The 17,889-nt window shown below is 36.7% G+C and overlaps 1 protein-coding gene across 20 annotated transcripts in view; it reads left to right on the top strand.

Annotated features, from left to right (window-relative positions):
• The window catches only part of NCOR1 (nuclear receptor corepressor 1), a 225,359-nt gene that overhangs the window by 64,396 nt on the left and 143,074 nt on the right, over positions 1 to 17,889 (top strand). For all 20 annotated transcript variants that reach the window (XR_012468828.1, XM_074189259.1, XM_074189263.1 and 17 more), the window contains 3 exons: positions 5,051 to 5,219; positions 7,001 to 7,227; positions 10,419 to 10,611. Coding sequence is in view for 19 of the 20 variants with exons in the window: in XM_074189259.1 (XP_074045360.1) it covers positions 5,112 to 5,219; positions 7,001 to 7,227; positions 10,419 to 10,611 (528 nt within the window). In the remaining variant the exon portion in view is untranslated. The remainder of the gene's footprint in view (positions 1 to 5,050; positions 5,220 to 7,000; positions 7,228 to 10,418; positions 10,612 to 17,889) is intronic.

The raw sequence follows: 17,889 nt of genomic DNA, 5'->3' as shown, positions 1-17,889 counted from the left end.
AGGTGAGCCTTTCAGGAAAAGGCCAAAAGGTGAGGAGTAGAGGTAGAGATGCCAAGGAATGGCAATTCCTTGAGGACAGGGATTTTCGTTTTGACATTCCCAGTACCTAACACAGTACCCTTAATAAGGCAAATATTTAATACTTGTTGAGTTGACTTTAATATATGAGTAATATTAAATAAAATAGCTATTTTATGTAAGGGCAAGATAAGTAAAATGTGAGTTATCTAAAAACAGATACTTAAATCTAAATATAATAGAGGTAATTTTAGTAATGTTCCTTATAGACAGTTTCCAGTTTTACTGGCCCAAGCCTCTTTAAACTTAATTAGTCCTAAATATATTTTATCTTCTAAATTTTAATCATTCTCTTTGGTTCTTAAACTTTAATTCACATATTAATCTATTGGAGCATTTCATCCCAAGGAAGCACCTTGTTAAGAGATGAACTAATGACCTGTCTTCATTGGTGGATAGGATGGAATCCAACCTTCCTTTGCTGTCAGTAGTACTACCAGCATCTATCCTGATGACTCTTTAGACTCTACCTCACAGAGTCAGCATTAGTCGACTTTATCTCATCATTCCCCTGAATTCCCCCATGTCAGATTAGTTCCAAAGTCCCAGTGCTTCTTTCTCTGAAATACAGTGGTAGCAGGTAATGTCAGTTTTGATTCTTTATTCCACAGCTGTCATTGTAAGGCAGGCTCTTACAATATTACAATGCAATAACCTTTGCAATAACCTTTACACTGTTGTTATATTTCACCATTTCTAAACCCTGAACTGATTGCATTGGTCCTTTGCCAAGAACCTGTTTGGCATCCATTTTGAATTTGCATCATCCTTTTTCCTCTATACCTTGAACTGCTCTTGACTTAATCTATTGGGCCTTCCTTATTCAATATGACCTCATCTTTACTTTGACCTGATGGTGCCAAAGAGGTATCTACCATTTGTTACTTTGATTCCCTTCTTTGCTTTTTTTTTCACAAGTCATGAATTCTAGCAAGTTATTTCTTCAAATTCATTTGTAATTTCTCCCTTTACTCTGGGGATTTCCCATTATACTGAGGGTCTTAGATTTCTCTTATTTCAGAAACAGACCAAACCCTGCCCCCGCCCCAAGAAAAAAACAAACCTGCCTCCTGTTCCTGCCATTCCCTTAAGCTATTGCCTTATATCCTTCCCTGAGCTGCCAAACTTATAGAATGAGGAGTTTACACTTGCTCTATTTTCTTCAAGCCTTTTTCACTCATCAGCTGGTAGGATAGTTACTTTCCCCTTCATAGTGACTTTTTCTCATTCTCCATTCTTCTTAACTCACATTAGCATTTGACACTATTGATCCCTTCTTGACAACTCTGGGGCATTGTTTTCTTTGGGCTTTCCTCCTTGAAGATAGGAAGGAGGAAGAGAGCATAAAAATAATAGTTATCCCATGTCTTGTGATTGGGGAATGATTGAACTAATTGTGACTTATTATTTTAATGGAGTCTGAATTGCACCATAAGAAATGACTTAACCAGTGACTTCGTTTTATATCAGTACTTGCATAAAATGATTCAGAGGGAAGAAAAGCAAAACACCAAAATAATACATGTCATATAATAAAATTCAAAAAAGATCCCAAAGGGAAAATGGTTCTGAGCCAGTCACAGAAACAGACCATCTTACTGCCTTGTTTAAAACTATTAAAATTTTTAAAAAAATTGTAAATAATAGAATTTTGAATCATGAATAATGTTTTGTTGTATATTTGAATTTTGAGGGGTGACTAAGAAAAGGTCCTTTATTACTTATGCACAGAAGCTGATCTAAAGAATTTTCATGTAATTCCCAGTTTTTTAAATGGTTAATGGTTCTTTTAAAACAGTGTCCCAAACTAAATTGTCTAGGGAATAAAATCCTTTTAGACTTGAACTGTTTTGATTTGTCTTGGGGAATGGAATTCTGTGGATAAGGGAGATGGGGTGTCTTGAGAGTGATAAGATAGAGGTAATTTTGCCTGTTACAGTATAAGAAAAAATATACAGGTGTTTATTTTTGATAGAAGTCAGATTATGGTTGATTGCCAGTGACTCAGGAAATGTGTATAGGAAGTCTTATGGCTTCTGGATCTTACAGGTTTGAAAGTAACTTGACTCAGATCATAGGAGTCCCAAAATTCTTTCTTGAGTTAAAGGAAAAGCTTAATGACACACCATCCTTTCTTATTTCTGATGGATTTTCTTTTGTTGCAGCCTATCTTTGAAGGACTAAGTTTGGACCAGTCTAGTCTTTTGCAAAGCTATGCTGAGATCTTTCCTTATATACAGTACTTTTGCAATCACTTTTGCCTTAATCACTTAGTTATAAGGAAGGCCCATAAGTAGAAGTATGATGCTTTTATCTTTTTTGTCCTACGTGTGTGTGTGTGTGTGTGTATATATATATATATATATATATATATGTGTGTGTGTGTGTGTGTGTGTGTACACATACATATATATATGTATATATACACACACACACACACACACATATATAGTGAGAGAGAGAGAGAGAGAGAGAGAGAGAGAGAGAGACAGACATATCCCAAGAAATTAGCAGAAGCTTGAGATATTTTCCTGAATCCCTCTTTACATTTTGCAAAAGAACACCAAGTGGGGCAGCTAGGTGGCACAATGCATAGAGCACCAGCCCTGGAGACAGGAGGATCTGAGTTCAAATCCAGCCTCAGACACTTAATAATTACCTAGCTGTGTGGCCTTGGGCAAACCACTTAACTCCATTGCCTTGCAAAAGCCTAAAGTAAATAAAATAAAATAAAATAAAATAAATAAATAAAAGAACACCAAGGTTCTCAGGAAGTACTGTTTTCTTCAGAGATTCTTTTTCTTCCTTTTTTTAAATTTAAGGCACTGGGGCAAGTGACTTGCCCAAGGTCACACAGCTAGACAATTATTCAGTGTCTGAGGCCACATTTGAACTCGGGTCCTCCTGGCAGAGGTCCCTCGCTGTTCCCCCAATTTGTGCCTGGTGCTCCCTGGGGTGAAGGTCAGGAAACCCCCCTGCTGCTGTGAGCTGAGGCTCCCAGCGCCCTGGGGGGCTGCCCCTCTGACCCGGGGGAGCAGAGCCTTTCTGCTCTTTTCCAGGTTAACTTGAGTAGGAGTATTGCCTCACTGGGTCCCTCTGTGGGCTCTGCCTCTTGAAAGTTTAGTTAGAATCCTTAGTTTAGAAGTTTTATGACAGAGTGCCTAAGACAGGATTCGCTCTTGTTGCCATCTTGGCTCCGCCCCCTCGGGTCCTCCTGACTCCAGAGCTGGTGCTCTATCCACTGCGCCTCCCTAGTTGCCCCTTCAGAAATTCTTTAGACCTTTAGTTATTTGTGCTTTTTTACCTCTCCTAGTAGGGAGGAAAGTATGTGAATAGATCTTTTTAGTAGCAGCTTGAATGGAAAAGGTTCATGGGCCAGTAAAAAAAAAATAAGTTTCTTATTTTGCAAGTTAATAACTTCTCTGAGCACTAGTTTCCTCACTTGTCATATGTGTACATATGTTTACCCTACATTGGAAGTCCCATCCAATAACAGGGCTGTCCACCTTGTTTCAAAACTTGAAGGATCTGGGATTTACTCTATACTTTGTTAGGCCAACTTGGAGAATTCCTCTGGTCAAAACATTGATCTCCCTTGTATCAGCTTGATGAAGACACAGCTTGCTCCTCAGCTGACAGACATGTCCTTGGGTGTGTCAGCTGATGAGCTTTCCCCATCTTGTTAAGACTTGCTAGAGATTGTGTCTGTTATTAAGACTTGCTAGAGATTGTGTCTGCAGGCCCACTCTTGAGGTACTAGTCACCACCCAGGCCTTGGTTTCAAAATGGTTATTTTAAGATTCTAAATGAAAGGCGAAATTAAGTGGTTTCTGACTTGTGCTACTGTGGATAGAGTTTGGCATTTAGAATCATGAGTCTTGAGTTTGAATTCTGCCTTACTGGTTATGTAGTCAAATTCTTGTTTCCATAATGGGGATAGGTAATTTGTACCACTTCCCTCACAGGATTGTTGTAAGGAAAGTGTTTTGTAAATTTTAAAGCACAGTACAGATGTGAGTTGTTCCCTCTTTCACCCGTGCTACTCTGCCCTCTGTTATCCTGAACAATTGAGAGCTGGCTGGTTTGTGTCCTGGGTTTCAGTCAGCTGAGGCCAATTGCCAACAGAATTTAGCTGTTATATTTGAATTTAGAGATCAAAGCTAAGGACCCAAACCCTGTCTCCTTTCATTGAAAAGCACATTGAGCATTTTACCCTATTTAATGGTCTCTTTTTAAAAAAACTTCTTAAAAATTTCATTTATTTAAGCAATAGAAGTTAAGTGACTAGGTAATTATTAAGCATCTGAGGTCAAATTTGAACTCAGGTCCTTCTGACTCCAGGACCCATGCTCTATCCACCGGGTTACCTAACTGCCCCTTAATGTTCTCTTAATAGAAATAAAGTTGGCTATCATTTCTTGCTGGACTCTTATTTCTAAGGCATTGTCCAATGACATGACCTTGATCAAGTTTCTTAACTTCTCACTGTCCTAGGTATAAGTCTTGAAGTTGCAGAGATGAAGACCCTTTCCTTAATTGAGATTGCTTGGTACAAAGGAAATCCAGAATCTAAACCCTGTCTTCTTTTGTAGAACTGTAGAAATGTCTGAAATAACATCTTTCTTGTACCTTTTAAGAAAGTCAATCCAACTTAAAGAGAAAAACATTTCCTGAGAACTGGGGTCATTTTGTTTATTAATAGGATTGCCAGCCTTCCTAATTAATCTTAGGCTGCCCTTCCGACACTTAGGTAACTACCTATTTTATTCATGCTGTATTAGGGCACTTTTAAAAAGTGTAAGACCTATTCACATTTTCCAAATCGCTGTATCTTTCATTATGTTAAATAAATACATTAGAGAAAGCTTTTACTGGTAATTATTGTTTTGTTTAAGTAACTCTAGTTATCATGTATTACAAGAAACATTGGTGCTTTTGTTCTAATCAGTATTCTTTTTCCTTTTCAACGTAGACGGTTTCCCAGAACCATGATTGCTTGATCTCACAACCCAGTGAAGACTTCTCTCCTGATAATGTCCAGTTCAGGCTACCCTCCGAACCAGGGAGCCTTCAGCACTGACCAGAGTCGCTATCCTGCCCACTCTGCCCAGTATACCTTTCCCGCCACTCGCCACCAGCAGGTGAGGAGCAGCACTGCTAAAACGTCACGTGGTCCACCTCTTTACATATGGATATTGTTGAAAGATCAGGTCCCATTATCAAGTAACAGAAAAAAAAATGCAGTAATGTTCCCAGATGAGAGGAATCAGCCCTCAGGAGTTCCTCCAAAGGCCCAGGCCTTTGTCTACCCTTGGCTCCAGTGCTGTGTTCAGGATGGGTCCACCATTGCCTTGGCTTTTGGAGGGTGGAGAAAGATGGGCCCTGTTTGTGGATAAAAGTCAGTGTATCCTCTGTATCCTCTGGCTTCTGGGAGTGTGTAAAGTTAGAGTAGTGCAAAGATAAACCAGTCACTTGTAGGAAGAACTAAAAGATACTGTCTTTCCTGTACTTTTTTTTATGATGCTGAGATGGAGCTGGCTTAGCTGACCTGGAACAGTCACTGTGATTGACTCTTGAGAAAATCTTTCTGCCTCTTAGAATGGGGGTACTGATTACTGTAGTAGGAGAGATTTTTAAGCCATCTCCAAATTTTTGCCCTGTGCTATGGAACAAATAGAAATAGAATTTCATTTTGCTGGTCACTTGTCACCCCTCAGACTTCGTTGTTACATGCATCTGACCTCGAAGTTAGTTAAGAATTAAATACAAGTTTATTTATTGATCATTAGAAACAACAATCCCCTCAGCTTTAACTTAAATTTGATTACATCTAAATTAAAATTGAATATTTTCATTGAACATTTAAGTGAGTGATATTTTATTTTTTCAATTACATACAAAGATGGTTTTCAATATTCTTTCTTTTGTAAGCTTTTGAGTTCCATTTTTTTCTCCCTCCCTTCCCTCCCCATGACATTAAGTAATCTGATATAGGTTCTACATGTCCAATCATATTTAACATTTTCATATTACTCATGTTGTGAAAGAAGATTCAGAACTAAAGAGGAAAATGCCATGAGAAAATAGAAAAAAAAAACCTAAGCAAGTTTTAAAAAGTGAAAAGCATATATTTTGATCACCATGATTTTTTTCTGTGGATGTAGATGGCATTTTATATCACAAGTCTTTTAGAATTGTCCTTGGTCACTGAGCTGCTGAAAGGAGCTAAGTCCATGATGGTTGATCATTTCACAATGTTGCAGTTATTGTGTACAATGATCTCCTGATTCTGCTTACTTCACTAGCATCAGTTCATTGCAAGTCTTTTTAAGCTTTACTGAGGTCTGCCCTCTCCTGATTTGTTACCCAGGGTCTACATTAAAACAATGCAACCATCTAAATTTGAAGATATTAACTTGCTGCTCTCCTCTATCCAGTTTTGCTCAGATCTCAAATCTGTTTAGACTTAAAAGAGTTCCTGATTTCTCCTCCTGAAGTATATCTAGACTCTTAGGATTAACTGGTTGTTGTCAGGGGCTCTTTAAATGCCCAGCCTGTTTCCAGTTCTGGATATCTCAAAAGAAAAATGTCATTTACTTCCTGTGTGTGTCTGTGTCTGTGTGTTTCAAAATGAGTAAGATTGATAGGAAGTAAATATTAAAATGCAAATTTGAGTCACATGTCAGGAATACTTTCCACACTAAATACTTTATATTTACTGAGTAAAATGGGGAGTATTTAAAGGAAGATTTCAAAAATGTTCAACTTTAGGATAGTGACAGTGAAGATTCAGGTTTGCAGTGCAGTTTTTTTAAGCATGATCTGGTAAACATTGCTTATGATTATTTTTGCATAACTTGGTTTTATGGCCCTTCACAGTTTTTGTTAACATCCTGATGATTTATAATTGTTTGAATCCTAGGAGTTTGCGGGCCCTGATTACCGATCTTCTCATCTTGAAGTCAGTCAGGCATCCCAGCTTCTGCAGCAGCAGCAGCAGCAGCAGCAGCAGCAACAGCAGCAGCAGCAGCAGCAGCAGCAGCAGCAACAGCAACAGCAGCAGCAGCAGCAACAGCAGCAACAGCAGCAGCAGCAGCAGCTGAGGAGGCGACCTTCCTTGCTTTCAGAGTTTCACCCAGGCTCCGACAGGTAGGTTTTTTTTAACTTTTCATCTAAGATTGGACAGTGGAGTGTATGTATATGTATGAGTGGCTATGTAGTCTACATGCAAATGCATGTATCCATACACACATACACACACACGTACATTTTCCAAATGATTAATTTACCACTTCAACTTTCTTGCTAAATTTTGTGTTTTATAATACATGGACTTCTCTTGGTTGTAAATATCAATCTGATAGATTGATGACTGAAAGGTATAAAACTTGTTAGTCATTGTGTGTACTTTATTATCCCTTCTTCCCTGGATCCACTCATTCTCAAATATTTTAAATTAAATTTACCTCAAGGAATGGCACTAGTCCTTTGCTTTCTACCCTTCTGACTTTTTCAGAATCTCCTTAAGACCCCTGTTGCCTTTAACACTTTTAAGAAATTGGGATTTTTGACTCAGAAAAGTTGGTATTGTTTGAGATTATGTCAGATGAGACTAATCATTTACATTGAAACATCCTTACAGTATGGCTACCATCTATACTTCCTGGATTTCATTCATATAAAATACATATATTTGAATATTTACTGGAGGGCATTTCTCTCTCTAGGTAAGAAAGAAACATCAGAGCTATAGTTGGGTAGTTTAAATGTCATGAACGGGAAAATAATTCATTGGCTGCAGAAGTTAAAAGTAGTTGAGTTTATTTAAGTAACAAAGGAAACAAATCAAAACCTGCTTTCATAGTCTTTCAGGTACGTCTTTATTGGTTATTTAGAATTAAAGTTCAAGCCCTTTTACCACTTTTGAAGAAACTTTTTTCTCATTTGAAGATAAATTTGAATCAATTCAAGATGGCTCTCAGACTAATGGGGATCATCCTTTAGATATACATCTCTGAAATGACAGAACTGACTTGTGACCTCTCCCCATAGCATTTTCTTAGCAAAGATACTGGAGTGGTTTGCCATTTTTTTACTCTGATTACCTGGCAAACAGAGTTGCTAATTCCTAAATTTTTATTTTCAAGATATTAAAAAAGAATTTTATAGGTCAGAGTCACTTTACCATGTCGGTTATCGTTGCTAGGAACTTTAACCTGTTAATCACATGCTTTGCAGATTGTAATAGTTTCTGTCATGTTAAATATTATGTCTAAAATACGTTACTTCCTTTTGATTTTTGCTGATCTTTGGTAATAATGATACAATGTTGAGTGTGTGTGTGTGTGTGTGTGTCCTTTAGTTGTTTTTTTTTTCCAAGGCAATGAGCTTAAGTGACTTTCCCAAGGTCACACAGCTAGGTAATTATTAAGTGTCTGAAGCTGAATTTGATCTTAGATCCACCTTACTCCAAGGCCAGTGCTCCGCCTAACTGCCCCATGATAGTTTTTTAAAGAACACATGAAGTTCTGAGCTTTGACAGAATGCCATGAAGAGTCTAGGAAATTCATTAGCATTGAAATGACAATCTATAATTTAGGTACTGTTTTCATCTTCTGACGTGGAAAAATAGAAGATTTCTTAGTCTCTTGAGTCACATATAGATGTTGTGGGAGTTAATCTAAAATATGTCAATCAAATAAACAAATTAAGTCAAATATTGATTGCCTATTTTAATGTGACATACTGTACTCTATCAGATAAAATGCTATAGATAGTCTAAGTCTGGCTTGATTCAAGGGGTTTATAATATTATTTGGGGAGAAAACAGAAGCATATCAAAATTAAATCATCATGTAAATATGATACTCCAGAGCCCTGATAACTAAATGTTTAGGTGATTGGTAGGAGAGCTGGAAGGAAATAAGCTTGCTTTGCTTGGGTTCTTTGACAGAACTCAGACTGTGCTCTCTTGGTGGCAGGTGGCAATGAAGCTGCCTCCTTACTGACCCCCTGACTCCTCTATAGACACCTCAGCAGATGGACTGCTGAATGAGAGGAGCTAAAGTTTATGTGGCTTGAGAAAACTAACATTGCCCCAGTCTTCTCTTTTTAGAACATTTTCAAAAATCTCTTGTCAAACTATTTAGGAAAATATAATGGAGTCCTCACAGAACAGGGATATGAAAGTGTGAATTTAAACCAACTTGAAAATAATAGCTTCTTGCCTTTGTCAGCACTGCTCTCGTTCAGTTTTTATATCCCTAGACTGATCTGACTTTCTTTGGGTAAGCATTTGGTATCTGATTGTGTCAGTACTCAGTTAGGTATCAGGTGTTCTCTTTCATTTTGGGGTGAAAATAGTCCCTCTAGTGGTCCGAGAGACAGACACATAATGATGTGTGCAGTCACACAGACACACATACATACATACATACATACACACACAGAGATACCAGACTAGATTCCTTATGTGAGTTTTATCTGGTTTGTGAATCATCACTTCTTGATACACACCTTTGAGCTACTGGACTTCTTCTATTTTCCTTACAGGGTTAGTTTTTTTTAGGGGGGGGTGTCGGTTGAGGGTCTTGAGGAATGCATAAAGAAGGTAAAATTCATTTGTTATGGAATCATACACTACATTTGAAAGTCTAATTCTTAGTGATTCTTAAAATTACTCACCACTTCAGACTTTTTATATTAGTGAGCTGAGATCTGCTTAGTTCTCATAGGCAGGAGAGTTGATGAAAATAGGGACAGCATTGGCAGCCCAGTGATCTTGCTCTAAATCTTAGCTCTACTTCTGCCTTCTCCTTGACCCTTGGCAAGTTATATGATCTCTTGGTACCCTAGATTTGGAGTTTAGAGATGCTGCCAGATGTAGATGGTAAAGGGTCCATGTGCACCAAGAAATCACCAGGGGTCCAGACTGTTGTCATCCCTCCTTCTCAACTATTACTTTTAAAATTAAAAAAAAATCCACTAATGTAAAAATCCAAAGTTACAATGCCTATCTTTTAAAGGTTCTTTTCCTTCAGTATCACTTGGAGAAATTGTAACTTCTTCTTTCTCCATTTGAAAGTAAGGGCATCATTTATTTCATGACTCATTGAGGTTGTTTTAGAGAGGCAAGTGGTATACTTTAAAAAAATTTTTTTATTTTTAATTTTAAAGATTTTATTTATTTTGAGTTTTACAATTTTCCCCCTAATCTTCCTTCCTTCCCCCGACCCCCCACAGAAGGCAATTTGCCAGTCTTTACATTGTTTCCATGGTATTCATTGATAAATAGTATACTTTTCAAAGCATTAAGTTTTGTTTTCTTTTGTGCATTTTAGACCTCAGGAAAGAAGAACTGGATATGAACAGTTTCATCCAGGTCCTTCTCAGGTAGACCATGATTCTCTGGAAGCTAAGCGGCCTCGGCTGGACCAGATTTCTGACCCCCATTTTCAGCGGGTCGGTGCTGCTGTCCTGCCATTAGTACACACACTGCCAGAGGGACTGCGGGCATCTGCAGAGGTTAAGAAGGTAAATAAATATTGGTTCTTTTCATTTGAGGAGCAGAAGCTTTAACTATGTTGAAACTCAGTATCTACAGGAAGGAAAATAGAGTTTGAATAGGCTTTAAAATTTTTAGGTTGCCCATTTTATGAAGAAAAAGTCAAAACAGAAAATTTTCAGACTTTTAAAATGAAGCATGTTGTCAGCTAAAAGATCCTCATCTTAAATGACTAAATGGGAATTGCTAATGAAAATAAGTAATTTGAAAAGATTTTGGTAAGAGAACTTACTACAGAATTATTAACAAAAGAATTTAGTTTTTCCTATTAATACAAGAATGTATATGAGAACATATATACCAACTTAATGATTTATTTGGCTATGAACTGTTATAATAATTATTCTGTCGTAGATATTTCTGTTTTCTATCTTATTCCGATTTACTGCAAAAGAATGTCAAAAGAGACTCACCATATTTATTACTTGCCTATTTTTAGACATAGAACTGTGAGTGGACATGGAACAATATTAAATGTGGGCCTTCTTTCTAAGAACTTCTGTTTTAGTTGAAGAGATAAGATATACACATAGATACTCCCTTTAGTTAAGTCCATAAGTATTGATTATTGTACTAAGTGTTGGAAATACAAATAAAGTCAGAGACAATGTCAGCCCCTGGCTTGGAAGAGTTTATATTCTTAGGGTGAAGGAAGCTGAAAAGGGAAAGGAATAAGGTATCCTGTGGTGCTATTGTAAAGTGAATTGGGAGATTAAGTCAGGAGTGCAGCTTAAAGAAACCAGCCAGACATAAGGTGAGTGAGTTCTCTGGGTGATGATGTTTCTATGTGTGCCATAGAAAAAATTCAGGGAGAAGAATCAGAAATGTAGCCCTCAGAGGAATGAAGACAGAGGTGGTCTTACTTCTTTGAAAAATCTCTTGATGCTTATCTCTTAATATATCATCTCATTTTGTGTGTTTGTGTAGTGTGTGTGTGTCCTTGTTTTTTTTTTCAAGACAATGAGCTTAAGTAACTTTTCCAAGGCCACACAGCTAGGTAATTATTAAGTGTCTGAAGTTGAATTTGATCTTAGGTCCTTCTGATTCCAGGGCCAGTGCCCTATCCATTGCACCACCTAGCTGCTCCATGATAGTTTTTTAAAGAACACATGAGATTCTGAGCTTTGACAGAATGCTATAAGGAGTCTAGGAAATTTATTAGCATTGAAATGACAATCTATAATTTAGGTACTGTTTTCATTTTCTGACGTGAAACGATAGAAGATTTCTCAGTCTCTTCTCTTTCCAATTAGATAGTAAGATGCTTGAGGATACAAATTGTAGCTCATCCATTTTGGTACAATAAGATATTTACTAAATTTAATAAGCTTACTCATGTCAAATCAGTGATATTGAGGATAAAGATATATTTCATCAGAATTGGAGTTGTTTGACAAACTTCAAAGGAAATGACATTGAAACTGAATTCAGAAGGTTAGGTAGACTTTGGTGTGAAGAAAAGGACTTCACTTTCTAGAAAGATCTAGTGAGATCAGTGGGGCAGAGATGTGAAACATGTTCCAGGATATAGTGATTCCTCATTCTTGTTTTTGTTTGTTAAGAACCATTTGGGATATTCTTGGGCCCCAAAAATAGTATGGAAGTCTGGTGACATAACTCTTGCAATAGGCTTCAAGTAATAATATTTTAAGATGTGAAATTTGTGTTCGCTTTAAAAAAAATTACTTCTGTTTAACAACCTGCTTAATTGTAAGGCTTGTAGAAATGTTCATAAGACTTTTTCCCTCAAGCCAAAATACCATTTTGGACAATGCAGACTTTTGATCTTTTAATTATTGAAACATTTTAAATACATATAAGGACTTTTTCTTGATTGGTCTTTTCAGAAGGTGACTTCTACTTAGTTTAGTACTAAAAGTGTTACTGTAACTTTGATAAATTGATGTGCAAGAACAGTCTAGCTGGTTGATAGCTGAACCCAAGTTGAGTTTGGATCTTCACCTTACCTTAATTTCTGGTCTACTATTCCAGGAAACCCTGGGGAGAACAGCAAGCCCAGCTAGAGGAATGAAGTTGAACTGTATTCATATTGATACATTTAGATCAGAATTGTTGAACAAAACCAAGCCAGATTGATGCCATTTTTTTAGGGTTCTTTTTTGCAAGGCAAATGGGGTTAAGTAGCTTTCTCAAGGCCACACAGCTAGGTAATTATTAAGTGTCTGAGACCGGATTTGAACCCAGGTACTCCTGACTCCAAGGCTGGTGCTTTGTCCACTATGCCACCTAGCCGCCCCCCGTGATGCCATTCTTTTAGGAGAAAGAATGGCCTCATGGGAAGTGTCCTGCCTTGTTTTCTTGTAAAAAGGAGAGTTTGAATTATATCCACCTCTCCATTCCATTTTGGTTTCTGTGTAAAGGGAGTCTTAGTAGCTTGAGGCTCAGATTTGGACCCCTTTCAATTGAAGCTCATTTGTGTGAGGTTATTAGTCTCTGGAAACTGGGAAATGCTACATAGACGGGAGCATCTCTTGTTACTAGAACATGGAACTCTTCCTAGATTAGATCTTTTTCCTTCTGGTGATTTAATTTCTGATTTTATACTTTCATCTAGAATGGGTATGACGATTTGGTAATGGAACTGGATAAAATAAAAATGCAATAAAATCGTTTCATTTTGAAACACATTTTTATGCTGTAAAACAGGTTTATTACTTCGATCCCATAGCAGTAGTAAATTTCAAGGAATTTACTCAACTAATAAAATTGTAGAGTTCTCGAGTGTTACTGAAAGAATAAATAAAATTTGGTTCTGCTTTCTTAACTTTTTTATTTTGTTATTATCTGAATGAGATAGTGTAGACTAATGAGAGTGGCTATAAAAATATTGCAACAAAATTCTAATGAAGTGAAATAATTTGAGCATCCTTTTTAAATTGGCTTATGATGTGGTCTAATGTGTAGTACATTTTTTAAAGATACATCAGTGAGATATCTTAGGTATCCAAGAATATATTACAGATCTTTTTTTGTGTGGTGCAGGTTGAGGACTAGATGTCACTTAAAATGCCTCCCCTTCCTCTCCTCTATTAAAAATAGGTTAATTTATAAATGAGCCATTATAAATTCATCATAACCAATATGAATCTTTGTGCCTTTTTCTTTTTTCTTTTTTTTTTCTTTTTTTAAGTTGGTATTTGTTTGCAGAGATTTTTTTTTTTTTGCAAGGCAAACGGGGTTAAGTGGCTTGCCCAAGGCCACACAGCTAGGTAATTATTAAGTGCCTGAGACCAGATTCGAACCCAGGTACTCCTGACTCCAGGGCCAGTGCTTTATCCACCACACCACCTAGCTGCCCCCATGCCTTTTTCTTTAAAGATTCAAGTTCAGTATTTTTTTAAATAAGCTCTGCTGATGTAATTGTTTACCTTAATACTTCAGCATTCCCTTATGTCATATCAGTGAGGAGAGTCCTTCCAAAGTTGCAGTCACACCTCTTCTTGTAGTGTTGGTGTGACCAAAGATTCTCCACCTGGATTCAGCTTGGTAATGAACTTGTACTCTGAATCTTTCCAGTTTGGTAGATCCTTCACTTTAATTAAAATGACTATTTGTATTGGTTCACATTAATGATCTATCTAGTTGGATCTTTTATCTCCTTCAGATGTTATCTGTTGCTCCTCTAGAGTTTTGCCCTGTGAAAGGGACCAAAGACCTTTCTTCGACCCATCTAAGTGATGTTGCCTCTCAATTTTGGTGTATGACAGGCTATCCTCTTTTTTTGGTATCAATTTTTGTTACCAGTATAATTTATTACATTTCTTGGACTTAATTGATTGTCAGCCATATGTTGTAGCCTCCTTCTGTCCACCACATTCATGTCTTTCTTTGCCTTTTACATTATTTATAATTATTATTTTCCCAAGATTTATTGCTTTATAGCATCTGTAGAAGAGATTGAGGTATAGTACTTTTGGAGTAAGGTTCAGTTTTTGATTATAGTTATATATAACTTATCATAATTCTCCACATATTGTCTAGCTTAAAAGTTATGTTCTCCATTTGAAACCTATTTCATTGTTTGTCTGCTGTGCCTCATGTGTATGTATATGACCTAATCAGTGGTCTGCTTCTCATGCATAATTTTAATATATGTACTGGAATGGAAACATTTTAAAGACAATTCTTTCAAATGATTAAAATGCTTCTTAAAAATTAATGGCGTAAGTAAACATGGTGAATTCTATCTTTTTTAACTCTCTTTCCGTTCTTGGCCATAAAAGGTCAATTTTTTTTTTTTGTAGAATATACTTTTTTACTTTTACTCGAGACTAACCCCAGTACTTGCTTTTGCTACTCTCATTTGGTTAATGCTAGATGAGTTCTCCTCCACCCATGTTTGAGTAACAGTGTCATAGTTCTGATATTTTCCCTTTTTATAATCTTTCCTTTTTTTTTGAAGAAGCTTGTAAAGTGATTCCTGAGTGAGTTCCTTGAAAACTGTGTCTCCACAATGGATTTCCTTAGGACACATTTCATCTAGTTCTGGAAGTCTTCCTTTATCCTTTTCTTTATCTATAGTTTCCTTTTTAAAATTAAATTAAGAATTTGAGCAATTTCTTTATACAAGGAAAAAACAGAAAAATAGAATTGTATATTAAATTAGAATTCTCTATTATAGAATTTCTCTAAAAATATGTTCTATTCCCTTTCATTGCATTTCATTGATCTCTGTATACCAAAAACATCACCTGGTGGCCATCCTCTAGGTGCCAGGAAATAATACTATGATCTAAGAAAAGATTACTCCATTTTCTAGTTATTTCCCCACCCTTCATTGCCAGATATTGCCCAGTCAAGCTGCAGATTCAATGTAATTTTACCTATTTGAAGTCATTCACAAAGAGAAATAGGCAAGCTTCTGAATTCTAATTGCTTTTGAATATAGTGATGCCTTACCAAGTCATGGAAATGTGGCCAAATAAAGGCACTGCAGGACTTGCTTCAAATGAGGAATAATTACAATTGATAAATAAGCAACATTTTTCTAAGGGTACATTTCAGGGGCTTGAACATATTTCTATGACAAGCATTATTTTACACCTAACTCAGCTCAGAAATTACTGCAATTTCTCATTACTAGAGTTTTTACTTAATTTTATTTTCTGATACCCTGGGAAAATCAGGTAACAGCATGATGTGTAACAAGTAGAATTTAAGTTGAAAGATTTGAAATCCCATATAGTAATTCCAGTGAGATAATTTTTATATATGCATGCAGTCATTAATGTAACTTTAAGTCTCTTAATAATTTTAGAAATGTGGGACATACTTGCCACTTTAAACTAATTGGCTTCTGTAATTTTCCCAAACAGCTGAAAACCTACCCTGTACACTTCCTATAATTTCTAAGCATTTTCAAACAGCTAGCTTGTCTCCTTTTAGTTTCCATCCTATGCTTGAAGACCATTCAGGTTTTTACCCTTAAACTTCTCTTGCTAATGCCAACTTATTAAAATTTAATTTCATTTGCTCTTCCCTCTATGTACATTTCATTCTCCTAAAAGCATTATCTGGTCTTGTATTAGGGAATTTTATTCATTGTGGATAATAACACAATTGTTAGATCCCCAGACATTTTCTAGTATTTTGACTAGAATTTCTTGAAGAGTTTAATACAGACACATTCACCTTTAGGTTCTTAATCTGGAAAATAATGAGAATGTTCATCTCAATTGAGCAGTAGTCTTATTTATCCACCCTTTGTATCCACTTAACTCTGAGAGGAGGAAACTACCAGAAAGAGTAGTTATATAGATAAATGAAGATCATTTTATTCCTGACTGATTAAAATTATAAATGGTTGCAGTGGCTGTGTAAGTAGGAAATCATGGGAGGCAAGTGTCATAGCAAGGTTTTTTTTTGTTTTGTTTTTGCAAGGCTATGGGGTTAAGTGACTTGCCCAAAGTCACACAGCTAGGTAATTACTTAGTGTTTGAGACCGAATTTGAACTCAGGTCCTCCTGACTCCAGGACTGGCTGCCTATGCATTGCACCACCTAGCTGCCCCCATAGCAAAGTCTTGAAGAATCAGCATGTCAGGAAACGGAGAAGGCTTTTTGCTTACAGGAAAACACAGCCCATACTCTGGACGCTATCTTGTAGTCTAAAAAGTGTAAGGCAACCAGCCAACATTTAAAATGTTAGAATTCATTCATCTTTTGAAGATTTCTGTCTCCTCCTCTTTACTATCACAGTTAAATATAATGTAGCTGAATACCACGGCTACTTGTTATTTATCTCATATTTTTAGTGGGAATATAGGTTGTTTTCCATAATAGTTCACATTTTTATTTTTTAAAATTTGAGAAGTGTATTTCTCACACCCAGTCTTATAGCATTTGTAGCTTGTTTATTTTTATTACAAGTTGAAGAGCCAGGGACTCAGAAAAATAACCTAGCTTGTTCATATCTCCCACACAACTCTTCTGTAAGGCTGATTGATCACTTTTTATTTCTTATTTTGGTCTTTGCACGGCAGTGGGGTTAAGTGATTTGCCTAAGGTCACACAGCTAGGCAGTTATTAAGTGTCTGAGGCTGGATTTGAGCTCAGGTCCTCCTGACTCCAGGGTCGGTGTGCCACCTAGCTGTCCCTGTTCAGTAAGTCTGGATTGAAACTCGGGTTATTTAATTTCAAGTTTGGTGCTAGTTCTAACTATGTGAAGCAACCTTTGAAAAAATTCATTTGTTTATCATTGGTGAATGTTAGAAGGGATGTCACATCCATATCCACATCCAGATGAATGAATGGAAACTGACAGCATCACCACCACCACAGGAGCATCTTTATGAACTCAAATTATGGAGAAATCCAAGATTCCCAAGGCCTAACCTAGTATTATGATTGGAAAAAAAGAGAGAGAAAGATGGGCAGGAAAGGTTCAAAAAGCTCCAGAAGAAAATAGTTACTCTCTCAAGTTCAAGAAGTATCCTGAAGCAAGGCATAGTCAACAGTGTTGCCAAATAGGACTGAAAGTGAAATCACTGACTTTGGTCATCAGAAGGAACCCTAAGGAGGAACAGGTTGAAATGTTGCAAATTTTTTAAAGGTTATTTTTGCAAGGCAAATGGGGTTAAGTGGCTTGCCCAAGGCCACATAGCTAGGTAATTATTAAGTGTCTGAGGCCAAATTTGAACTCAGGTACTCCTGACTCTAGGGCTGGTGCTCTGTCCATTGTACCATCTAGCTGCCCCTATTTTTGCAAATTCTAATGACAAGAGATGA

Source organism: Macrotis lagotis, chromosome 5, assembly GCF_037893015.1.
Source record: "Macrotis lagotis isolate mMagLag1 chromosome 5, bilby.v1.9.chrom.fasta, whole genome shotgun sequence".
In the NCBI taxonomy this organism is placed as follows: Eukaryota; Metazoa; Chordata; class Mammalia; order Peramelemorphia; family Peramelidae; genus Macrotis; species Macrotis lagotis.
The sequence above is the reverse complement of the archived record's forward strand: the minus strand, read 5'-3'. Positions and strand labels throughout refer to the sequence as shown.